Source organism: Microcaecilia unicolor, chromosome 6 (genome assembly GCF_901765095.1).
Source record: "Microcaecilia unicolor chromosome 6, aMicUni1.1, whole genome shotgun sequence".
NCBI classification, from domain to species: Eukaryota; Metazoa; Chordata; class Amphibia; order Gymnophiona; family Siphonopidae; genus Microcaecilia; species Microcaecilia unicolor.
In genome coordinates, this window is record NC_044036.1 from 54,167,452 (window position 1) to 54,194,154 (window position 26,703).

Below are 26,703 nucleotides of genomic sequence, written 5' to 3' on the forward strand. Positions count from 1 at the left end.
ATTGTGGGGTGGAAGTCTTAGGAGTAATGTCAGGAAATTCTTTTCACAGAGAGTGGTCAAAGCCTGGAATACCCTCCTGATGGAGGTGGTAGAGACAAAAACGGTGACAGAATTCAAAGTGGCATGGGATAAACACAGAGGATTGCTACTTAGAAAATGGATGGTACAAAAAACCCTAAACTTAAATGGCTGCATGTGTGTGGACGTGTCGAGTGACGCTTAGATGAATTACAGCCAGCGCCAAGCAGACTTGTACGTCTGTCCCCCTTATATGGCATCCTGTGTAGGATAGGATGGGCTGGGAAGGGCTTCGAAGGCAACTACAGTGCTGGGCAGACTTTTACAGTTTGTGTCCCACAAATGACAAGACAGATAGGCTGAAGTGGATTTCAATAGCAACTCCAGTAGTTGGAACGTAAGGACAGGGCCACGTGAACTTCTATGGTCTATGTCCCAAAAACCCCAAAGAAAGTATTTTACATCACATTCATTGTTGATTTAATCATGAATTGATCAGTGTGACAGCTGGGCAGACTGGATGGACCATTTAGGTTTTTATCTGCCACCACTTACTATGTTACTGATCTAAAAAACCTGCTTCATATCTGTTTTATATTTACTTAGCTTAAATAGGGAAGTTGCAGAAATGTTAACTAGCTAAAAACCTATAAAGTTCCTAACAATAAAGGATAGGGATTAAAACACAAGGAACTCCAGAAAGTGACTGTCTGAAAAGCAGCTTTCCTAATGATCTAGGTTCCCTTTAACATTCACCTCATCTTCAAGATAATCCCTATGGTTTGTCAAAATTAACTCACCAGTCTGAGCAAGAATCACAGAAATCCATAGCGATCTGTGGGGGGCAATCCTGGCAATGCCATCGAATACCCTGAATGGGCTCTGTTCCACAGTTATCACACTACAAAATACAGTTCATTTCATTTATTAGCAACAAAAGCAATGACAAAACTGAGGAACAAAAACATTGCCAAATGCATCTTTAAAGCATGAATAATGATAGCCAAGTGCTATGATTCAATAGTAGCCCATATGTTTATTGTGATCAGTTTTATGAGAGATACTGAACACAGTTACAGGATAATTTTGCTTCCTTTTTAAAGTCACACCCAACACATTTTCATTGGAATGATCTTGTAATGGGTCCGAAGTCTATTATCTCATCATATGGGAAACAAAATCAAGTTATTTACCAGTAGCAGGTATTCTCTGTGGACATCAGGATATAAGTCCTTACAATATGGACGATATCATCAAGCCCAGTGCAGGAATGCTTCTCCAGCTAGATTCACCAAAAAGCTTCCGAGAATGTTCATTGTGCATGTACACCACTCCCTCTGCTGCCGCCATACAGGACCACCTCAGTCTTTATACAAGGTTAGATAAGAATAGCACTTGTCAGGGTGGTGGGAGAGTATGAAAGGACTTGTATCCTGCTGTCCACAGAGAACACCTGCTATAAATAAGTAACTTGGTTTTCTCTGAAGACAAGCAGGATAGCAAGTCCTCACAACCTGAAACCCTTATCTACAGACTGCCTTCAACAGAAAATAGGGAAACAGGTGCTGCAACAGGCAGATATCAGCATATGTTTCTGGTGGCAACTAGCCTTTTTAAAAAGCATTTTCCTAGAAATGAAGAGAAATGGGCCTGGAGGAGGGGAACAGAGATGGATTCTAATCCCCAAAGAGGTTCCGGAGCACAAACTGGTCAACCCCTACCAATCACATTGGGAGTCTCCTTCTACACAGTAGAGTGATGTGACTATGTGGATAGCAAGAAAGCTGAGTGATTAAGATGGAAACCTGTCACTACCTTAAGAAGGAACTTTGGACGAGTGTGCAGAACCACCCGCGTTGTAAAACTTAGAATATGGATCAGTTACTAGAACCTGGAGCTCACTTACTCTGCACATTGAAATTACAGTCATAAAAAAAACAGCACTTTCCAGGTCAAATATTTCAGGTTAAATGTGTATTCAGTGGTTCAAAGGGAGCTTTCATCAGCTGAGTTAATACAACATTGCGGTCTCATGACATTGTAGAAGGCTTCAAAATACTCCAAGTTATGTGCATATCTCTAAGTGCATCCCCAAGAAGAGCTAATAAGAATCTATTCAGAAGGTGAGCATAAGAATTATCTCCCAAAAGACTCCAATATCTGAGCTGGTCGCCTTAGGGGCACCAGAGTGTGACACAGCTCTTGGCCCTATGATATGGTGAGGGAGTTGCTCCTTCTCAAACCTGGGAGCCTTTTGAACTCTGTACATCAAGTCAATTTTCTGATAGGGTGTACAGAATGAGCTCTCTCATCTGTACATCCTTAAGGATTCTAAAACTGGAACTGCACAAGAGGATTCAATGAAAAACAGGAAAAAGCCAAAAAAAAGAAAAAGTATGAAAAACAGAAGTCTTGACAGTGATGCATCTCACTGGCTCCATGGAAAGAAAAAGACTAGGGTGGCTCCATGTGACAGTGGCAGGCAGAAGTGGGGTGCATGCAAATTAAAGCTTCCCGATGAATCCAACTGGAGAAGCATTCTTTTGTCAGACTCCATCTGTGATGTCACCCATGTTATGAGGACTTGCTTTCCTGCTTGTCCTCAAAGAACCAAAATGGCACCACTCCACCAAATTTTGTTTCCAGTCTAAAAGAATACAGTTTACATGGCTAGTCCCAGTATTGTAGTTTGCCCAACTGGTTATGAATAGCTTTTAGTCCACAGAAATAACAATTCAAAAATAGCTTTCTATGTCTCTGAGATGCACACATCTCTTGTGGAGAAGGCAAGAAGTTGGACAGACCACAGTAACTGCATTCCGGAAACTGTCAAGCATAAAGAATCTTTTTCAAACTACTGTGACTAGCAGAAGAGTAACACAGGGTTTTGAGAAGCTACTACTGTACACAAACACTTATTTGACACAGTCAAATGCCTTTTGGAATCTATGGCCAATAGGACCAATGGTGTCCGAGTGTGTTTAGCGAACCAGTTTAATTGTATTGCCCACCTAACATTATCCCCAGAGGACCTCCGAGGTATAAAACCACATTGGTCTTCTCCAATAAGGCCCATGATATACTCACTTAATTGCTTAGCCAAAATACTAGCTAACAGTTTAACATCCAAGTTCAGGAGGGAAAGCCTCACATCTTTACTGGGGTGTCCACTTTGATGGGCTTAGGTAATGCAGTGATTCCTGCCTCTGGAGATGGTAAAGGGTTTCTAGCCAGTACCCCATTAAAAACCTTGTCCAAAAGAGGGGTCAAAAGCTCAGCAAAAATTCTATAAAATCTAGAGGTCAGGCCATCTAATCCAGGAGATTTACCAGGCTTAAGATGTTTTATAGCTCTGCGCAATCTTCTCAACCTGGATATCAGCATCTAAGGCTTCTCTTTGTGATTGTGTAAAACCAGGCAGACGAGCCACCAGTAGATATACTGAGAGGCCTGACAGAATTCAAGAAAACACTCCCTCAATCGAGCTAGCTCACTGTATTCTTTATCATCATCCTTTTTAAGGGACATGACATGTGACTGCAAATCGCTGTGTTTTCAATTGATGTACCAATAGTTTACTGGCTCGATTACCCTCCTCAAAGTAAACTTGCCTGACTACTTATATCATGCACAACTTTCTCAGCCCAGAGCGATCGTCATGATTGACGAGGTGGTGTACCTTCTGAAGCAATACAGACATGGCTTTCTGGGCACTTTGGCGCTGAGTGTCCTGAATATCCTGCCATAGAACCATGTCCTGCTGTTCCCTTTCTCTTTTAAATTTACTCATCCACATAATAAGTCTCCCTCTTAGAAAGACCTTAAAACTATCCCAAACTATGCCCAATGATATATCAGGTGTACTATTACGGGTGAGGAACTCAGGAATTGCCTGCTCCAACTTCACCACCACCCAATCCTCACTCAACAAGCTTTCATTCAAACTCCAAAAATGGGGTTTCTTGTCTTGACAGTTCTCTCTACATGATACCCAGATAGGGGCATTATCTGAAAATACTGTACTTTCAATCTCTGCTTGGCATACAGCAGGAATCAGAGTCATATCCAAAAACAGATAGTCTATTCAAGAAGATGCATGAGGGGTCAAATAAAAAGTGAATTCTTTAGTGTTTGCATGCACATTACACCAGATAACAACTAGTCATATATTATGTAAAAAAAATATCTTACTTTCCTATTGGGGCTTTTACAGGTAGAATGATAAGTGGAATCTAATTTAGATAAGAGTCACATTAAGTTAGGAGATAAAGGCTCAAGCCACCATCGCTCATGGTGATGTCACATCGGTGTGTGCAAGGTGTAAACATTTCAAAGCTCCTGGTTGCCTGAGATACTGCAAGAATCTGACCACATCCATAATTTCACATGATGTGCTGTCATTCCATGCATTCTGTCATTTACAGAATAACTATGCAAATTAGTAAACCAAATAGATAGGGAATTGGAACTTTATAAATACAATTTCAGCTCCAGCCTTGCAACTTACAGTATATATTGCACTGAAGTTAGCTGAGATTAAGGAAATTCACAGGGCTCCAAATCTGTGGCATTAATAAAAGATATTTTTGTTGATGAACTATATTGAGAAATAACTGAAAGAAATGGAACAAAAACTTGTGTGGTAGCAACTACTACTGCAAACTGAAACATGGCAATACCTTTTTAAAAAGTGCAACTTATCCAGGAGAGAGAAATGCTTTAGCCTTTACTAAAGAAACCAAATTTCTACCACCCTGAAGAAAAACAGAATAAGTATGACTCACTTTGAAACCAACATGCTGCACAAAGCCGCTTTCCATATGGATCTGCTGAAGCTTCTGCTTCTTTAATTTCTTTAGCTTGAGCAGCTCTTTGTATTCAGCTAACTCTCGATATGCCGGTGGAATACTTTCTTCATCCTGTGCATGCACAAAAATAAAGTAACAGCTCACACTTTCATAATTATCACTTATCTTCTCTCTACCTAGTGATTTCCTAGGGAAGATCAAACATTTTGTTTTGCTAATTGTCAGAATACTACACAATATGACTCAATAGCAAGGCAGATTTTGCAACACTATGACATCACAACACATTCTAGCCCTGCTAGAATTTTATCTGATAAAACTGAACACACAGTCGACAAGACAAGGTGGGAAAGCAGAGCCATGGCTTCAGGAATATTTTACAACTTATTTGAAGAAAGTGAGCAATAGGGGGTTGTGGTGAGGTACTATTTTTTTTTTTTTGTGGGGGGGGGAGGTGAATGGAGAGTGTAGGTGTATGTGGTGTGTATAGGTGAAGGGTGTAGGTATGTGTGTAAGGATATTCATATGTGTGAATGGGAAGTGGTGTGTGTATGTGTACAAATACAGGAGGGGAAACAGGGCTCTGTCTTGAGTGGTGTGTATCTGGGAGGTGGATGTGGAGGTTGTTTTTGAATGGATATAGGTTTTGTAGGTGGGAAAGGTTTGTGTAGGTATTGTGAGCATATGGGAAGATGTGGTGTATTTATGGGACTATGACTGTATATTTTGGTACCAGATGCAGTGTGAGGAAGCATCTGGATTAGGGTGAGGGTGAGTGTGTGTGCGTTATGTTAAACTAGTAAAAAAGGCCCGTTTCTGTTTTAAAGGAAACGGGCGCTAGCAAGGTTTTCCTCGGAGTGTGTATGTTTGAGTGAGTGTGTGTGAGAGTGACTGTATGAGAGTGAATGTGCGAATGTGTGTGTGACAGACAGAGAGTGAGACTGGGTGCGAGTGTGTGTGTGACAGAGAGTGAGACTGGGTGCGAGTGTGTGTGTAAGAATGAGTATGTGCCAGGGTCCCCCCTCCCTCCCTCCCAGTTCCAGGGTATTCCCTCCCCCCCCCCCCCCCGTCTGTCTCTCCCCCTGCCTCCCAGTTGCTGGGGGGTCCCCCCTCCCTCCCTCCTCCCCAGTTGCAGGGTCCCCCCTCCGTCCCTCCCTTTTTCCCAGTTGCAGGGTCCTCCCTCCTTCCCCTCCCTCCACCCCTCCCTCCCAGTTGCAGGGTCTGTCTGTCTCCCCCCTCCTTTTGTCCTTGACGTTTTAAGGCACTGTCTATCAACAATGTAAAAACGACAATGTGCAGCAGGAGCTCCTAGGTTTGCTTGTTTTTGAGTGTATGCCAATGATGGCTGCGTAGGGGAGTGGAAACAGAGATTAACCAATGGGCTTCCTTGCTTACCTTAGATTTTCTGTGCCCTCTTCCACTCCTGTCTATTAAACGTCCTGCAGCATCTCATAGGTTTGCTTGCTTTGTTGTGAGTGAACGGGGATGACGGATGCGCTGGAGTCGGACCCGCTGGTCTTTCCCTCCCCCCTCTTCCGAGTCGCCAGTGGACCCCGACCCCCGCCCTGAGCCCTCACCCGCCTCCTACACATTGGACAGTCGCCGCAGCTGGTCGCTTGCCGTCTCGCCGCCTTCCCTCTTCGTCCTCTCCGACAGTCCGAATCCAGACTTGGAGAGGACAGGGAGGGCGGCGGTGGTATTTCGAGGGCGGTTAGTGTGCGCGTGTGGTTCGGGAGGTTAGCAGCTAGTCTGGAGCGATTCCTAGGCAGGAGGAGGAGTAGGGAAATACGCTCTGCGTGTTTCCCTACTCCTCCCCCTGGCTGCTACTCCTCCCCCTACCTGGGTCGCTGTTTGCTGCTGACGTCAGTTTGATCTACTCCATGAAGCATACCACCTCCGGCGGAATTCATGGTCCTAGGCAGGCTCAGAACGTTGGAGGTGAGAATTATTATATAGGATGTGCATGTGGCTATTGTTTAGGGAAATGGGTGCATAAACGTGGAATATGTTTCTGTGGGTAGGAAATATGTAAGGGGGCTCCATGTTAAGAGTGTTGTGAGATTTATTTGAGGGGGGTATGTCTCTGTATGTATGTGGGGATATGACATCTGAGGCAAGTGTGCACATGGGACTGGATATCTTGGGCTGACTGTGAATATGTGAATAAAAAAACTATAATTTCCTGGTCTCCGTGTGGTTTCAGTGTGTCCGCTTCAGGTACCATATGTCTTGCTGTAAAGGTATAAAAATGTGCAAAAGTGCATGTACGCAACTGTGTGTGTATGGGGAGGGGGGTTTGTAGGAGGTAAGGACATAGAGATGCAGGGGTGTATGTGTTTGTGTAGGGGGAGATCTTGGAAGAGTAGGCGAGGTGCTTGCATGGGGGGCTGGGGGTGGCAGCTTTGAAAGTGAATTTTCACACTATCTTGTGCCAGTTGCTTCAATTATTTGTCTCTTTCTCTACCTACCTGTATTGTCGGGGCCAGTTTTTGTCATTGAGTGATGATTACCAATCTATAGCTTCTAACAGTTTTCCACAGAAAGCAACAGGGATTTTTTTTCTTTTTTATTTATTTTATTTATTTATTTGTACATGAAGCTCAGTTCTCTGAGAATACTGATGCAATATTTCTGGTTTTCAGACTTATCTGAGACCGTCACATTTTCTTCCTGCATGCCAACTCTGGTAAGTTTCAATCACTTTTACATAATTATTTCCAACAGATGGAATCTTGGGCCAATATGTAAAGCCAATTTTGCATTCATTTGCAGCTAGCAAATTATAACTGGCTTATTTGTGTATTTTTAAAAGTTATGGTGATAGGTATTTACACCATTACACGTATTTTTGCGTTGAATTAGATGTAGGTGTGCTCTGGGGCAGAGTTTGGGCAAAGTTGCAATTTGTGTTTGATGCTTATAAAATGTGTACACTATACACATGTTTTCAAGCTGGCATAAATGCAGGCAGATTCTTTTTAGAAGTGCAGGTTTGATGGGGTAATTTTATAAAGAAACGGACATTTACATGTCTCTCTAAAACAGGCTTGAAATGGGAGGCTTACTTGAGCTTCATAAGTAAGCAATCTATTATAAAATTGCACTCCACACAGATAGTATCAGGTTGTTTCAATCAATAGATGTGAGCTAGTTTAGTGTGATCTGCTGTTAAATGGATATTGCCAACACATCAGCAGCCAAAATGTATACATAGTAACATAGTAAATGACAGCAGAAAAAGACCTGCATGGTCCATCCAGTCTGCCCAACAAGATAAACTCATATGTGCTACTTTTTGTGTATACCTTACCTTGATTTGTACCTGTCCTTTTCAGGGCACAGACCGTGTAAGTCTGCCCAGCACTATCCCCGCCTTCCAACTTCCAGCCCCGCCTCCCACCACCGGCTCTGGCACAGACCGTATAAGTCTGCCCAGCACTATCCCCGCCTCCCGCTCTGCCACCCAATCTCGGCTAAGCTCCTTAGGATCCATTCCTTCTGAACAGGATTCCTTTATGCTTATCCCACGCATGTTTGAATTCTGTTACTGTTGTCGTTTCCACCACCTCCTGCAGGAGGGCATTCCAAGCATCCACCACTCTCTCCGTGAAAAAATACTTCCTGACATTTTTCTTGAGTCTGCCCCCCTTCAATCTCATTTCATGTCCTCTCGTTCTACCGCCTTCACACCTCCGGAAAAGGTTCGTTTGCGGATTAATACTTTTCAAATATTTGAACGTCTGTATCATATCACCCCTGTTTCTCCTTTCTTCCAGAGTATGCATGTTCAGGTCATCAAGTGTCTCCTCATACGTCTTGTAACGCAAATCCCTTACCATTCTCGTAGCTTTTCTTTGCACCGCTTCAATTCTTTTTACATCCTTTGCAAGGTACGGCCTCCAAAACTGAACACAATACTCTAGGTGGGGCCTCACCGATGACTTATACAGGGGCATCAACACCTCCTTTCTTCTGCTGGTCACACCTCTCTCTATACAGCCTAACAACCTTCTAGCTACGGCCACCGCCTTGTCACACTGTTTCGTCGCCTTCAGATCCTCAGATACAATCACCCCAAGATCCCTCTCCCCGTCCGTACCTATCAGACTCTCCCCGCCTAACACATACGTCTCCCGAGGATTTCTATTTCCTAAGTGCATCACTTTGCATTTCTTCGCATTGAATTTTAATTGCCAAACCTTAGACTATTCTTCTAGCTTCCTCAGATCCTTTTTCATGCTTTCCACTCCCTCCCGGGTGTCCACTCTGTTACAGATCTTAGTATCATCCGCAAATAGGCAAACTTTATCTTCTAACCCTTCGGCAATGTCACTCACAAATATATTGAACAGAATCGGTCCCAGCACCGATCCTTGAGGCACACCACTACTCACCTTTCCCTCCTCCGAGCGAATTCCATTCACCACCACCCTCTGGCTTCTGTCCGTCAACCAGTTCCTAATCCAGTTCACCACTTTGGGTCCTATCTTCAGCCCATCCAGTTTATTTAAGAGCCTCCTGTGGGGAACCGTGTCAAAAGCTTTGCTGAAATCTAAGTAGATTACGTCCATAGCTCGTCCCTGATTTAATTCTCCTGTCACCCAATCAAAGAACTCAATGAGATTCGTTTGGCACGATTTCCCTTTGGTAAAACCATGTTGTCTCGGATCTTGCAACTTATTGGCTTCCAGGAAATTCACTATCCTTTCCTTCAGCATCGCTTCCATTACTTTTCCAATAACCGAAGTGAGGCTTACCGGCCTGTAGTTTCCAGCTTCTTCCCTATCACCACTCTTGTGAAGAGGGACCACCTCCGCCATTCTCCAATCCCTCGGAACCTCTCCCGTCTGCAAGGATATATTAAACAAATCTTTAAGAGGACCCGCCAGAACCTCTCTGAGCTCCCTCAATATCCTGGGGTGGATCCCATCCGGTCCCATGGCTTTGTCCACCTTTAGCTTTTCAAGCTGTTCATACACACTCTCTTCCGTGAACGGTGCTCTATCCACTTCAAGCTCATTTGTACTTTTTGCAGTCCATCGCGGTCCTTCTCCAGGATTTTCTTCTGTGAAAACAGAACAAAAGTATCTATTTAGCAAATTTGCTTTTTCTTCATCATTATCCACCTAGCGGTTCGCAGTATCTTTTAGTCTCACAATTCCCTTTGTAGTCATTCTCCTTTCACTTATATACCTAAAGAAATTTTTGTCACCCCTCCTTACATTTCTAGCCATTTGTTCTTCCGCTTTCGCCAGACGTATCTCTCTCTTGGCTTCTTTCAGTTTCATCCTGTATTCCTCCTTGTGTTCCTTTTCTTGAGTTTTTGTGTATTTCTGGAACGCCAACTCTTTAGCCTTTATTTTCTCAGCCACTTGCTTGGAGAATCATATCGGTTTCCTTTTTCTCTTGCTTTTATTTACTTTCCTTACATAAAGGTTTGTGGCCCTATTTATAGCTTCTTTCAGCCTGGACCACTGTCCTTCCACTTCTCGTATTTCCTCCCAGCCCATCATCTTCTTCCTCAGGTATTCCCCCATTTTACTAAAGTCAGCACGCTTGAAATCCAAAACTTTGAGTTTTGAGTGGCCGCTCTCCACTTTAGCTGTAATATCAAACCAAACCATTAGATGGTCACTGCTGGCCAGGTGGGCACCCACTCGGATATTTGACACGCTATCCCCATTTGTGAGCACCAGATCCAGTGTCGCTCCCTCCCTCGTGGGTTCCGCTTTGTAAAGCATCCACGATCTCTCTACTTCTTTCCGATTCCACAGACGGAACCTTCCAATCTACATCCGGCAGATTGAAATCTCCCAGCAACAGCACCTCTCTCTTGTTTCCCAACTTTTGAATATCTGCGATCAGGTCTTTATCTAATTCCTCCAATTGTTTCGGAGGTCTGTAGACAACACCCACGTGTATAGAGGTTCTCACTGGCAATTTGGAGAGCCGTGCTAAATACACAGATTAAACTCCTGCGTTTAAAAAACTGGTGACCATACCGGCTCAGAATATGGCTCTGTGTTTTTATAAGGATTGTTTTTGCCATTATGACTTCAGCAACTAGGCGATGCATTGAAACATTAATTCAAAATATCCTGACAATATTTTGGTGCGTCTTTAAAGTGATGCCTGTGAAACACGTTTTCACAGCCCTGTGGAAGCTTTGCTGTTTAGCTGACATTGTGGTTTCAATTTTGGATAGCCTTCTTTCAGCAGTACTATATTTTCAACAGACCCCTGATGCATGCAGGAATGCCAGAACACGTCCCGTGTTGGGTCCTTGAATAAATAATTGCTATCCTAGCTCTGGAGGCCCTCGGCGTTTCTTTTTTTTATCTTCTGTTTTATATATATATATATACTCTGCCATACTATTGTTTCATAAGTGAAGAATCCTATGAATAATGAGAATGTATACTTATTCCTGTAAACCAGTGGTTTTCAGGATACCCAAGATGAATATGAATGAGATAAATCTGCATACAATGGAAGTAGTGCATGCAAACTTCTCATATGCACTATGGATATTCTGAAAATATGACTGGCTGGGTGTAGCTAGATGACAGAGTTGAGAAAGTGAATGATACATACCTGTAGCAGGTGTTCTCCGAGGACAGCAGGCTGATTGTTCTCACGACTGGGTGACGTCCGCGGCAGCCCCCACCAACCGGAAAAAAGCTTCGCGGGACGGTCGGCACGCAGGGCACGCCCACCGCGCATGCGCGGCCGTCTTCCCGCCCGTGCGCGACCGCTCCCGCCAGTTGAATGACTAGCAAAAGATGAAACACACAACTCCAAAGGGGAGAAGGGAGGGTAGGTGAGAACAATCAGCCTGCTGTCCTCGGAGAACACCTGCTACAGGTATGTATCATTCACTTTCTCCGAGGACAAGCAGGCTGCTTGTTCTCACGACTGGGGTATCCCTAGCTCTCAGGCTCACTCAAAACAAGAACCCAGGTCAATTGAACCTCGCAACGGCGAGGGCATAACAGAAATTGACCTACGAAGAACAACTAACAGAGTGCAGCCTGACCAGAATAAATTCGGGTCCTGGAGGGTGGAGTTGGATTTACACCCCAAACAGATTCTGCAGCACCGACTGCCCGAACCGACTGTCGCGTCGGGTATCCTGCTGGAGGCAGTAATGTGATGTGAATGTGTGGACAGATGACCACGTCGCAGCCTTGCAAATCTCTTCAATAGTGGCTGACTTCAAGTGGGCCACTGACGCTGCCATGGCTCTGACACTATGAGCCGTGACATGACCCTCAAGAGCCAGCCCAGCCTGGGCGTAAGTGAAGGAAATGCAATCTGCTAGCCAATTGGAGATGGTGTGTTTCCCGACAGCGACCCCTAGCCTGTTAGGGTCGAAAGAAACAAACAATTGGGCGGACTGTCTGTGGGGCTGTGTCCGCTCCAAGTAGAAGGCCAATGCTCTCTTGCAGTCCAATGTGTGCAACTGACGTTCAGCAGGGCGGGTATGCGGCCTGGGGAAGAATGTTGGCAAGACAATTGACTGGTTAAGATGGAACTCCGACACCACCTTCGGCAGGAACTTTGGGTGGGTGCGGAGCACTACTCTGTTGTGATGAAATTTGGTATACGGAGCATGAGCTACCAGGGCTTGAAGCTCACTGACCCTACGAGCTGAAGTAACTGCCACCAAGAAAATGACCTTCCAGGTCAAGTACTTCAGATGGCAGGAATTCAGTGGCTCAAAAGGAGGTTTCATCAGCTGGGTGAGGACGACGTTGAGATCCCATGACACTGTAGGAGGCTTGATAGGGGGCTTTGACAAAAGCAAGCCTCTCATGAATCGAACGACTAAAGGCTCTCCAGAGATGGCTTTACCTTCCACACGATAATGGTAAGCACTAATAGCACTAAGGTGATTCCTTACTGAGTTGGTCTTGAGGCCAGACTCTGATAAGTGCAGAAGGTATTCAAGCAGGTTCTGTGCAGGGCAAGAACGAGGTTCTAGGGCCTTGCTCTCACACCAAACGACAAACCTCCTCCACTTGAAAAAGTAACTCTTTTTAGTGGAATCCTTCCTAGAGGCAAGCAAGACCCGGGAGACACCCTCAGACAGACCCAACGCAGCGAAGTCTACGCCCTCAACATCCAGGCCGTGAGAGCCAGGGATTGAAGGTTGGGGTGCAGCAACGCTCCGTCGTTCTGCGAAATGAGAGTCGGAAAACACTCCAATCTCCACGGTTCTTCTGAGGACAACTCCAGAAGAAGAGGGAACCAGATCTGACGGGGCCAAAAGGGCGCTATCAGAATCATGGTGCCGCGGTCCTGCTTGAGCTTCAGTAAGGTCTTCCCCACCAAAGCATACAGGAGGCCGGTCCCCCAATGAAGGAGAAAGGCATCTGACGCTAGCCTGCCGTGTGTCTGAAGTCTGGAACAGAACAGAGGCAGCTTGTGGTTGGTCTGAGAGGCGAAAAGATCCACCGAGGGGGTGCCCCACTCTCGGAAGATCTTGCGTACCACTCTGGAATGGAGCGACCACTCGTGCGGTTGCATGACTCTGCTCAGTCTGTCGGCCAGACTGTTGTTTACGCCTGCCAGGTACGTGGCTTGGAGAAGCATGCCGAACCGGCACGCCCAACGCCACATCCCGACGGCTTCCTGGCACAGGGGGCGAGATCCGGTGCCCCCCTGCTTGTTGACGTAATACATTGCAACCTGATTGTCTGTCCGAATTTGGATAATTTGGTAGGACAGCCGATCTCTGAAAGCCTTCAGTGCGTTCCAGATCGCTCGGAGCTCCAGGAGGTTGATCTGTAGATCCTTTTCCTGGAGGGACCACAGACCCTGGGTGTGAAGCCCATCGACATGAGCTCCCCACCCCAGGCGAGATGCATCCGTCGTCAGCACTTTCGAGGGCTGCGGAATTTGGAATGGACGTCCCAGGGTCAAATTGGTCCGGATGGTCCACCAGAGCAGTGAAGTGCGGCAACTGGTGGAGAGTCGGATGACCATCTTCTAGATTCCCGGTGGCTTGGAACCACTGGGAAGCTAGGGTCCATTGAGCAGATCTCATGTGAAGACGAGCCATGGGAGTCACATGAACTGTGGAGGCCTTATGACCCAGAAGTCTCAACATCTGCCGAGCTGTGACCTGCTGAGACGCTCTGGTCTGCGAAGCCAGGGCCAGGAGATTGGTGGCCCGCGCTTCGGGAAGGTAGGCCTGAGCCGTCTGGGTATTCAGCAGCGCTCCTATGAATTCCAGAGACTGGGATGGCTGGAGATGGGACTTTGGGTAATTTATCACAAACCCCAGCAGCTCCAGAAGTTGAATAGTGCACTGCATGGACCGGAGGGCTCCTGCCTCCGAGGTGTTCTTGACCAGCCAATCGTCGAGATATGGGAACACGTGCACTCCCAGCTTGCGTAGGTAGGCCGCTACCACCACGAGGCACTTGGTAAACACTCGTAGGGCAGAGGCGAGCCCAAAGGGCAGCACACAATACTGAAAGTGCCGTGCGCCCAGGCGGAATCTGAGATACTGTCTGTGAGCTGGCAGTATCGGTATGTGAGTATATGCGTCCTTTAAATCCAGGGAACATAGCCAATCGTTTTTCTGAATCATTGGCAGAAGGGTGCCCAAGGAAAGCATCCTGAACTTTTCTTTGACCAGGAATTTGTTCAGGCCTCTCAGGTCTAGGATGGGACGCATCCCCCCTGTTTTCTTTTCCACAAGGAAGTACCTGGAATAGAATCCCTGCCCTTCCTGCCCGGGTGGTACGGGCTCGACCGCATTGGCGCTGAGAAGGGCGGAGAGTTCCTCTGCAAGTACCTGCTTGTGATGGGAGCTGAAAGACTGAGCTCCCGGGGGACAATTTGGAGGCAGGGAGGCCAAATTCAGGGCGTATCCGCACCGCACTATTTGGAGAACCCACTGGTCGGAGGTTATGAGAGGCAGATCGTCCGGTACGGACACTTGTAGGGCGGCTATGTTCCCGTGGATCCAGTCAAAAGCCCGTCCCCGGCTTCTGCTGTGGAGGCACCGGGGGCTGCTTAGGCGCACGCTGTTGACGAGAACGAGCGCGCTGGGGCTGTCCCTGTGCCTGACGAGGCCTTCGGGCCGGCTGGTTGTACCTACGCTTCGCAAAAGAATAGGGTGCAGCCTGCCGGGCCCGGGAAAAACGTCCACCTGTGGAGGTGGATGCTGAAGGCGCCCGGTGGGAGAGCTTGTCGAGAGCGGTTTCCCGCTGATGCAGTTGGTCCACCATCTGCTCGACCTTCTCACCAAAATGTTATCCCCCCGGCAAGGGACGTCGGCCAGTCTCTGCTGGGTGCGGTTGTCCAGGTCAGAGGCACGCAGCCATGAGAGCCTGCGCATCACTATACCTTGGGCCGCAGCACGAGATGCCACGTCACAGGTGTCATAGATACCCCTGGACAGGAACTTTCTGCACGCCTTCAGCTGCCTGACCACCTCCTGATAAGGCCTGGACTGCTCCGGCGGGAGCTTCTCGACCAGGTCCGCCAGTTGTTGCACATAGGTCCGCATGTGAATGCTCATATAGAGCAGGTATGATTGGATGCGGGTCACGAGCATGGAGGATTGGTAGGCCTTCCTCCCAAATGAGTCCAGAGTGCGAGACTCCCGCCCCGGGGGCGCCGAGGCGGTATCCCTCGAACTCCGTGCCCTCTTGAGAGCAGAATCCACGACCGCCGAGTCATGGGGCAATTGGGGCCGCATTAACTCTGGGTCAGAGTGGATCCTGTACTGGGACTCTGCTTTCTTGGGAATAGTGGGGTTAGTTAAAGGTCGCACCCAGTTCCGAAGCAGTGTCTCCTTGAGGACATTGTGCAGCGGTACCGTGGAGGACTCTCTAGGTGGTGATGGATAGTCGAGGACCTCGAGCATCTCGGCCCTCGGCTCTTCCACAGAGACCACGGGAAAGGGAATGCTGATAGACATATCCCGCACAAAGGAGGCAAAGGAGAGACTCTCAGGAGGTGAGAGCTTCCTCTCCGGTGAAGGCGTGGGGTCCGAGGGAAGGCCCGTAGACTCCTCTGAGGAGAAATATCTAGGGTCCTCCTCTTCCCCCCACGAGTCCTCATCCTCGGTGTCGGACATAAGCTCATGTAGCTGAGTCCTGAACCGGGCCCGGCTCGACGTCGAGGCACCAGGGTCTCGGTGTCGTCGAGCGGTGGACTCCCGCGCCGGCGGGGACGGAGCTCCCTCCATCGACGTCGACGGGGACTCCACTTGCGTGGCGGTCGAGACCGGCGCCGCAAGCGGCGGCGGTGTCGACGGCCCCGGCGCCGGGCTAGAGCTCGCCGGCGCCACAGTCATCGGCGCCGAGGGCGCAAGCACCCCCGGCGCCGGCACAGCCTGGCGCATCAGCCCTTCCAGGATCCCCGGAAGGATGGCTCTGAGGCACTCGTCCAGGCCCGCTGCCGGGAAAGGCGGTGGGGTCGGTAGGGGTGTCGGCGCCAGAAGCTGCTGGGAGCCAGGAGACGGCACCAAGGTGCCGGAACCCCGATGCGTCGGTACCTCCACAACCGACGGAGACCTCTCCTCCCGACGATGACGCTTCGGCGTCGCCTCCTCTCCGATATCCGGATGCGCCGAGGGCGACCGGTGACGACGCTTCTTATCTTTCTTGCGATGCCCGTCACCGGCGCCGGAGGGCATGGAGGAGGAGGAGGTCGATCCCCCTCGGTCTCGAGGTACCAGGTCAGACAGGGTTCGGTCCCGTGGCCCATAAGCTGAGGGAGTGACCGGGGCCGACTGCCCACGCGGCCTCTCACCCCCACTCTCACCGGAGGACCGGCGGGCCGACGGGACCTGTTCTCCTGGGGTCGCTGCCATCGGTGCCGATGTCTCGGGCATCGATACCGGTACCGAAGGGCCGGGCGTCGATACCGATGCCTTCGAGGTCGACGTCGAGGGGCCGGCGCAAGTTCCAAAAAGACGGTCCCGCAGAACTTGCCTCGCAACCTGAGTCCGTTTCCGGAGACCTAGACACAGAGAACACGACTTGATATTGTGCTCCGGCCCGAGGCACTGGAGGCACCAAGCGTGGGTGTCGGTCTGCGAGATCGGCCGGCCGCAGCGACCACACTTTTTAAATCCACTCGGGACCTTCGAGGACATCGACGGAAAAATCGCGTCGGCGAAGTCAAAGTCGTCAATGGTGGCTGAAATCACACCACGAAAAGAAAACGACCGAGCGGCCACTAGGCCGCAACGCGGCGTCCCCGCTGGAAGCGAGGGAAAAAGGGAGCGCGTGCTCCACACGCGCAGGGTTTCTTTTTTTTTTTTTTTTTTTGAAAAAAGAAGCCGGGCGGTAACTAGACCGAAAAACTAAGAAATAGCGCGATCGCGTAAACGCGATCGAAAATCCGGCGGCTGAAAAAGAGAGAGCGGTTCGAAGCACGACTCTCTCCAGACGCGGAAAAAAAGGAACTGGCGGGAGCGGTCGCGCACGGGCGGGAAGACGGCCGCGCATGCGCGGTGGGCGTGCCCTGCGTGCCGACCGTCCCGCGAAGCTTTTTTCCGGTTGGTGGGGGCTGCCGCGGACGTCACCCAGTCGTGAGAACAAGCAGCCTGCTTGTCCTCGGAGAACCTGACATACAGAGCTAGAGTTTTTAAAAAATTGTCTAAACTCCAGCTCTGTATGTCAGTAGCAAACAGATCCCAAGTACTTCAGTGTCACATGTGGTTCGGATGAAAGATATCTACTATAGTCAACAGTACTCTAACATATATAATGACCCTGTAGTTGAGCCAGTAAACAAAAGGAATACAAGTTCCTGCAGTTTGGTAGACGCTGTTACCAGTATACATTTTCACAATGATTACTGCAGAAGATCGGTATACAGAACACTAATCACTCTCTGTAAACTCACATGCTAGTCTGATTTTCAAAGTGACCAAAATATATCTTTTAATTACTAATATTTCTTCCACTACTAGTACAAACCACTTTTACTATCCCCCTTGGGCATTTATTTGTGCAGAAAACAAAAGGCAGGAAACTATTAAACAAGTTGCACAACTAAGCAACTTCCAGTGACCCCAGAGAAATGCTTCCATCATCATTGTAACGACAAGGTAAGCATTTTAACATCATTAAAGATAAAAACTTTCCTGGGCACATGTCCAGGCACAATCTTCCCGCAGAAGTACCCCAATGATCAGAGCTAATAGCACAACCAAATTTGCATGCTATTAGCTCTGATCATCGGGGCTTTATTTCCCCATGCTGTTCCAGTGCTAATTTTACAGCGCTATTTGGAACAGCGCAGGGAAATTGATCATTGGTGCCTTAGGGGCCCCCTTTTAGTAAGATGCACTATAAAATAATATGTGCTATTAAAAAAAAATCACTTCCCTATACTATTTATGCTCTAGAACAGTGGTTTTCAACCCAGTTCTCAGGTACTGCCAGTCAGGTTTTGAGGATATCCATAATGAACATGCACAACATATATTCATGCAACGAGGAAGGGCATGCGAATACATTTTTCATGCATAGTTTAGTTTATTTGTGCTCATTATACTACTGCCTTTGCTAACTTAGCATAATCAATGAGGATATCCTGAAAACTCAACTGGACACGCAGTCCAAGAGACTGGATTGAAAACCACTGCTGTAGAACAAGAATGTCCAACTGCAGTCCTGGAGGGCAAGATTTGCAACAGAGTGGACACCCGGGAGGGAGTGGAAAGCATGAAAAGGGATCTGAGGAAGCTAGAAGAATGGTCTAAGGTTTGGCAATTAAAATTCAATGCGAAGAAATGCAAAGTGATGCATTTAGGGAGTAGAAACCCACGAGAGACGTATGTGTTAGGCGGTGAGAGTCTGATAGGTACTGAGGGGGAGAGGGATCTTGGGGTGATAGTATCCGAGGATCTGAAGGTGACGAAACAGTGTGACAAGGCGGTGGCCGTAGCGAGAAGGTTGCTAGGCTGTATAGAGAGAGGTGTGATCAGCAGAAGAAAGGAAGTGTTGATGCCCCTGTACAAGTCGTTGGTGAGGCCCTACCTGGAGTATTGTGTTCAGTTTTGGAGGCCACACCTTGCGAAGGATTTTTAAAAAATGGAAGCGGTGCAAAGAAAAGCTACGAGAATGGTATGGGATTTGCGTTCCAAGACGTATGAGCAGAGACTTGCTGACCTGAACATGTATACCCTGGAGGAAAGGAGGAACAGGGGTGATATGATACAGACGTTCAAATACTTGAAAGGTATTAATCCGCAAAAAAATCTTTTCCGGAGATGGGCAGGCGGTAGAACGAGAGGACATGAAATGAGATTGAAGGGGGGCAGACTCAAAAAAGATGTCAGGAAGTATTTTTTCACGGAGAGGGTGGTGGATGCTTGGAATGCCCTCCCGCGGGAGGTGGTGGAGATGAAAACGGTAACGGAATTCAAACATGCGTGGGATGTGCATAAAGGAATCCTGTGCAGCAGGAATGGATCCTCAGAAGCTTAGCCGAAATTGGGTGGCGGAGCAGGTGGGGGAAGAGAGGTTGGTGGTTGGGAGGCGAGGATAGTGGAGGGCAGACTTATACGGTCCGTGCCAGAGCAGGTGATGGGAGGCGGGACTGGTGGTTGGGAGGCGGGAAATACTGCTGGGCAGACTTGTACGGTCTGTGCCCTGAAAAAGGCAAGTACAAATCAAGGTAAGGTATACACATGAGTTTATCTTGTTGGGCAGACTGGATGGACCATGCAGGTCTTTTTCTGCCGTCATCTACTATGTTACTATGTTACTATGTAGTCAGGTTTTCATGATAGTCCTAATGAGATACACTGGTATATATTGGAGGTGGCACATGCGAATATTTCATGCATACTTAGTGGGATATCCTGAAAACCTGATTGTCTTGTGGCTCTCCAGGACTGCATTTTGACACCCCTGCTCTAGAATCTAATGACTGCTATATCTGCAATTCTTCCACACACATTTACCTAATAACAAATGAACCTGTGATGATGAATAGCGCCTAATTCAAAATTCTTAGAAGTACTTAACACAAGGAGGATTGTAAATGGGGAAAATGCAAGAGCCCATAGAAATATTTAAGGTCTTGTCAACCTTCATATTAGAAATCCATTTTAATGAAGAAAAAAAAACAGGGGGAAGGAGAAGAAAAACAGTTTACATTTACTGTACTGCTTGTACTGTAAAACTGAATTACAGCAGCTAACAATACCTCTTCTGTTAGCTTCTTAAGGAAGCACCATCACCTCTTCTTTAAGAGGAAATAAAACCTTCAGTAACTACCATTTGAAGGCTCCCTTGAACACAGAATAAGTACTTAGTGGAAGAAATCATTTATTTCCCAAATAACTATATTCATCAGGTGGGACTGTGCATCTGAAGAAGTAGACTTGTCCTCATAAGCTCAAATTACAATAAATTGGTTGGTCTATAAAGTGTCACCAGCATACTTACCGTCTGGAAGAAAAGATAGATTGTTTTAGAAGTCAGCAATAAGAATAACAGATGGTAACAATGAATATATTCTTGATGCACTGTCTGATTGCTGTGATAAAATAAAGATGAGCAATCTCTACGGACTGCAGCAAATCACAAATATTAAAAAAAAAAAAAAAAGGCAAATACAGCACTTTTTAACACAAGGCTTTGTACTAGGGAAGAAGCACTGATTAAGTGGACTTACAGATGTCTCTCCCTCAGCAGCAGCATCCATATCCCTGTTGTAAAACGTAGGCCGGTCATCTTCCTCATCCATGTAAACAGGAGGCTCATGGGACGTCATGAAAGTGGAGGGCTTGAAAAGGTGTTTATTAAGTGGGTGTTGTCGTCTGCTTGAAGACTAGAGTTGGGAAAACAAGTTCCATGTTAAAATATGCTGCACACTCATTTTCAAATATATCAATTTGTGATGGAAATTTCTGTTTTTAAAGGGTAATAGTGAATACGTATTCACTATTACCTTTCCTGTCTAGTATTCAATGAAATATATTTTGACATTAGTATCACTACTGGCTCTCTACAGATCCCTTAAGGGCTATTCTTTTTCCCCTACACATCTCAGGTTAATTGGAAGCACTGTGGTAACATAAATCCAATAAAAATTGTTTACGAGAACTCCATGATCTGCAAAGTCCTGCTGTTAGAGGCAGACAGACATTCTGGCTATCACGGAGACATGGTTCAATGATTCCCATGAATGGGATGCAAACATACCAGGCTACAATATATTTAGGAAGGATAGAGATGGTCGTAAAGGTGGGGGAGTAGCTCTGTACGTTTGAAATGATATCACAGCGACTGAAACGCCAGGGAACTGGGGAAAGGAAGAAACCATATGGATTACCTTGAAAAGAGATGATGGAACCTCTGTCCACATGGGTGTTGTCTACAGACCTCCGACAAAATTGGAGGAACAAGATAAAGATCTGGTTACAGATATCCGAAAGTTGGGAAAGAAAGGATGCTGTTGATGCCCTGTACAACTAATTGGTAAGGCTCCACTTGGAGCAATATGTTCAGTTTTGGAGGCTGTATTTATTTTATTTTATTTATTACATTTGTACCCCGGCGCTTTCCCACATAATATCTTGTCAGGACGTAAAAAGACTTGAAGAGGTCCAGAGAAAGGTGACAAAAATGATAAGGGCCAAGAGCTGTACGAGAAGAGACTTGAAGACATGAATATGTATACCCTACAGGAAAGAAGGGACAGAGGAAATTGATACAGACATTTAAATACTTGAAAGGTATTAATATAGAAACAAAACTTTTCCAAAGAAGGGGAATGGTAAAACTACAGGACATGATTTGAGGTTGCAGAGTGGTAAGACTTAGGAGTAACGTCAGAAAATTCTTTTTCACAGAGAGGGTGGTTGATGCTTGGAATGCATCAAAAATAGTGACGAAATTCAAAATGACATGGGATGAACACAGAGGACCTCTAATTAGAAAATAGATGGTATAAAATTTATTTTTTTTAAAAAAGGCTGCATGTGTGGAAATGTATTGAGTGGTGCGCAGATGGCGACTCCAGTTGTGAAGAACTAAGGCGGGTGCCGGGCAGACTTGCACAGTCTGTGTCCTGTATATGGCAATTTGATTTAGGATGGGCTGGAAAGGGTTTTGACAGCAACCTCAGCAGCTGGAACAGGAGGACAGTGCTGGGCAGATTTTTATGGTCTGTGTCCAACAAATAACGAGACAGATTCGGATAGGCTGCAGTGGGCTTTGACGTCAATTCCAGTAGTTGAAACGTAAAGATAGTGCCGGGCAGATTTCTATGGTCTATATCCCAAAAACACCAAAGAGAAACCACTGATATGCTATTCTTTAGTTTGTCAATTTGCCTTATTATATCTATCAGGCTCTCTGAGATTTGTTTTTAGTTCCTTTGAATTGCCATCACTAAATACTACTTCTGGCATAGGTATCTCCTTTACATGTTTCTCAGTAAAGTCTAAAGCAAAGATATAACTTAGACTCTTTACAATGGCCTTGTCCTCCCTGAGTGTCCCTTTTACCCCTTAATCATCTAAACAATTTCTTGCTTCATATGTATCTGAAAAGGTCTCATTAGGTTTTGCCTCTGCATGAAGCTTCTTTTCAAATTATTTTTGCCTGCCTTATCAATATTTTGATTTTAACTCAGTGTTTATGCTGTTTCTTTTTTTTTTATTCCGCCTCCCCCAAATGTGGACCCATTTTTCATTTGTTGAGATATTCTTTGGTAGCTCTAGTGATGCATTTCCCGTCAAGGGGAGGGCAGGATGCAGCAGTGCTTGAGTACTAGTCTCTACAGGAAGGCCCTATGCTAGGGCAGAGCATATCTGGAGGACACGGGAAAGGGGAGAATGACAGCAGCCAGTGGGGAAAAGAACAGGGAAATGCTGGACCCAAGGTGGGTGGGTAGGAAAGGGAAGGGTAAATGCTGGACCTCTGGTTTGGCTCACGTGTAGGCTGCTTCCCTGACTTTTACTTTTCAAAAAAAGTCAAATTTTGTAACCTTTATGTGAGTATCTATGGTATTTCCATTAAGATATGTTCTCTTTTAGGAAAGCCATACAGTCTCTCACCAATCAGGTATCTGCATATGTTTCAACTGAGTGATAGCAAAGCAGCATGCAATACCATTCATGATGAACACATTACAAGTTCATTGCCATCCCTGCTTGTTCTCTTCCCAATGCAAAACTGCTACATCCTAGAAATAAAACAATATGCCTTGCCAGAAATTCAACTCACAATCCTGAATTGTATATACTTCTCTTTGACATTGAGAGATCAGTTGTTGCTAAATCCGAAAAAAATCCCACTACTCTTTGTTGACTTACAGACCAAATCTGAGACACATCTTTCATACAGATATTAGGTGAACATAAACTCCCCGTTGATTGCTTCAAATATATTGGGGTCTTGACAGACTCCAAATTGACATTCTCCAATCAGCTTTCAGCAGTACTAAAGCGGGGTTTTTACGCCCTTCAAAGAATAAAACCAGTAAAGGGCATTTTGGATTTTAAAGCATTACATACATTGTTTCTTTTTTTTTTCTTCTTCTCTATATTCATTTTTACTCAACTTATATATTACACAACTCTGAGAGAGATAATACAAGAAATCGGAAAATCTTAACATAAAGAAATATTCAATATTATCAGTAACAGAAATCTTTTCTCCACTTTCGACCAATATAATTAGGTAAATTAGATCCAAGAGCTTAAATAAACCCATTAAGGAAATCAATTTATAATTATTGCTACCCAGCTAGTTTACTCCAAGCAATCATACAGTGTACTATCTGTGACTAGACTATAACATTTAACTCTTTTTTAGACAGCAAAAATTCTTCTAACTGCTTGGGATCAAAGAATTGAAATTGTTTAGACTGAAATAATACTCAACATATGCAAGGAAATTTAAGCACAAAATTTGCACCTATTGCGAAAGTCCTTGGGCGTAGAGCCAAAAAGGCTTTACGTCTTTTCTGTGTTTTTCTAGCCAAATCAGGGTAAATTCTTATTTTAGATCCCAGGAAGAGAGAGTCTAAATGACGAAAAGAAAGTTTCAACACAGCACCTCGATCCATCTCCAAAGCAAAGGAAGCCACCACAGTTGTCCTCTGAGTAATAACCTTCAGTGAAGATTCCAAGAAACATGTGAGGTTCATATCTCCTATTTGGGGTTGAGAAATTCCAGATGAAGATTTTACATTACTCTGCAAATACTGTACCCGAGTTATCGGAGGTAATGAGTCCCCAGACATTCCTAAAATTTCCACCAAACATTTTTTTAACCATTTCTATCGGGAAAATTGGTCAGCCTCAAATTTAGTCTCCGAGATTGATTCTCTAAGAATTCCAATCTACGAAATGTAAAATTTCTGTTCCTAATTGAGACTTGGCCAAAAGATTCCAATTTTTTAATTTTTTCATCTAGAAGTTTCACTTCTGAGAATTGTTGAGCAGTTGCCTGAGCCTGGATAAAAACTGCTTCAGACAATACCTTAATTTCACTAGTTTTTTTGTTATCAATAGTTGTAAAGAAGACTAAGTTAAATGTCAGGTCCCAGAGTGACTCCATTATCACTACAGCTGGTTTTGCTAAAAACCCCAAAGAATAAGCAGGAAGGGGAGCCTTTAAAGACTGGTTTAAAGTACTCACTATCTGTGATGGTAATGTCTGTGCTGCAATTTGTTCATCCAGCTGGCTGCTCCTAATCGATTCTCTCCACATGGGCAAGTTCCCTCCCTGCGCGTTTGTCTCCACTACATTGGGAGATTGAGCTGCTTGACTTGACTTCATGCTGTTCCTTCCTGGTTGTGGGGGAGCCGCACGTAAGACGGGGCTCAAGGAGACCCCATTGACACTGCTGGTCAGCGCTGACACGCTGGCTCCGACTGCAGGAGAAGAGGCTTGCCTGGGACCAGACGTCAGCCCGAACTGCTCCAAAGTTGTCTGCTGATGAAGGTAGGTCCCGGTGGGGGTCGAGGGGTTCTCCCGCACCTTCCCTCTCCTTTTCCCCATTATTCACGGAGGTCCGGAGCTGTTCACAGCAGTATTGAGGAGAGAATTCTGAGGGCGTCTGGTGCAGTAAAATGCTATGACACCATCTTGGATCCCCACATACATTGTTTCATGCTTTCATTTGTTCTCAACTGGATTATTGTAATGTGGTTTATGCCAGTCTCCCAAACACTGCAATATAACTTCTTCAGACTTTTCAAAATACAGCAGCTCATTTGTTATGCCATGCTAGACATTCTGATCATGTCACTCCTCTTTTGATGAAGTTACATTAGCTACCTGTACATCTGAGAAACCAATTTAAGATTCTTACCCTGACTCATAAGGTAATTCATACAGGTTTGCCTGATTATTTGGCATCCTTTACTATTATTTACACTTCAGCCCATTGTCTACACTCACTTACCGATCATAGACTAGTCCTGCTCAATCCTAAGGAGGCATACTATGAAGTTAAAAGGAAAAGTGCTTTCTACTTTATGGCTCCATTTTTGTGGAACAGTCTTCCCTTGTATTAAGATCTGATGCCTTGTTAAAGAGTTTTAAAGTAGCTCTTAAAACTTTTTTTCAAAAATTCAGTGAGTTTTTGTTATTTGTGGAACAGTAGAGCTTGAAGAACATGCAGTAGTTATGCAGCTATGTTTTATCTGTATTCTTGTATGATTGATTTCTTTCCTATTTTTGGCGTTCTTTTGATTTTATTTTGTAAATTGAATTATTTGTTTAAAAAAGGGATTCATCAAGTGTAAATAAACAAACGTTATTATCACCGTTTCCCAGCGGATCCAACACAGTTACCTCTTGTACTATGCCTTGCATTCCACTAAGGATTAGATCCAAAATAGCTCCCCCTCTCGCTGGTTCCTAGACCAGTTGCTCCCACAAGCAGTCATTTATTATATCTAGAATTTTTGCCTCTCTAGCACTCCCTGATGTAACATTTATCCAGTCAATATTAGGATAATTGAAATCACCATTATAATTTTGCTTAGTTTGCCAGCTTTCCTAATTTCTGCAAACATATTTTCCCTAAAGATCCTGTTTTAATAGTATCCTTTAAGGGTACTCCACACTGAATCATGCGCTACTGGGCGACTGTCATCTTTCCTCCTCAGTTTGGTTTAAAAGCTGCATTATCTCCTTTTTAAATGTTAGCACCACCAGGCTTTGGTGCTCTTCTCAACAGTTCCTGAACATAGCATACCCTAGCTGAATTAATAGCTCACTACCATACTGCTAAAATCAACATGGACTCTTCAATGACGCTACCAGATATATCAAATCATGCACATTTACTCTCTACACATGGACACTTATTCTGCCATGAGTGGGAAAGCACGGGGTACAAATGTAACAAAAAAAAAAAAAAAAAAAGAGATCAAATCTTTCTGATGGAGAGTGATCCTGACAAGCATGTTTCATATTTCACTAGTAAAACAGGCCCGTTTCTGACACAAATGAAACGGGCGCTAGCAAGGATTTCCTTGGATTGTGTATGTTTGAGAGAGAGAGAGAGAGAGAGAGAGAGAGAGAGAGTGTGTGTGAGAGAGAGAGAATGAGTGAGAGAGAGACAGAGTGTATGTGTGTGTGAGAGTGAGTGTGTGAGAGAGAGAGAGAGATAGTGTGTGAGAAAGAGTATGTGAGCAACAGAGAGTGAGAGTGTGTGTGTGCGGGGCTCCGAGTTCCATGATCCCCTCCCTTCCCTCTCCTCAGACTTCCAGGCCCCCCTTCCGTCCGAGGTGCAGGCCCCCCTCCCTCCCTCTCCTCCGAGTTCTTGGCCCCCCCTTCCCTCCGAGTTCCATGCCCCCCTCCCTCTCCACCCCAGCGTGTTCCATGCCCCCCTTTCCTCGGAGTGTGTATGTTTGAGAGACAGTGTGTGG

The 26,703-nt window shown here is 45.8% G+C and overlaps 1 protein-coding gene across 6 annotated transcripts in view; it reads right to left on the reverse strand.

The window, feature by feature from the left end:
* The window catches only part of ZZZ3 (zinc finger ZZ-type containing 3), a 152,338-nt gene that overhangs the window by 2,516 nt on the left and 123,119 nt on the right, over window positions 1-26,703 (reverse strand). For all 6 annotated transcript variants that reach the window (XM_030205405.1, XM_030205403.1, XM_030205408.1 and 3 more), the window contains 3 exons: window positions 20,484-20,639; window positions 4,803-4,937; window positions 819-919 (listed from right to left, as the gene is read on the reverse strand). In XM_030205405.1, coding sequence (XP_030061265.1) covers window positions 819-919; window positions 4,803-4,937; window positions 20,484-20,639 — 392 coding nt within the window. The remainder of the gene's footprint in view (window positions 1-818; window positions 920-4,802; window positions 4,938-20,483; window positions 20,640-26,703) is intronic.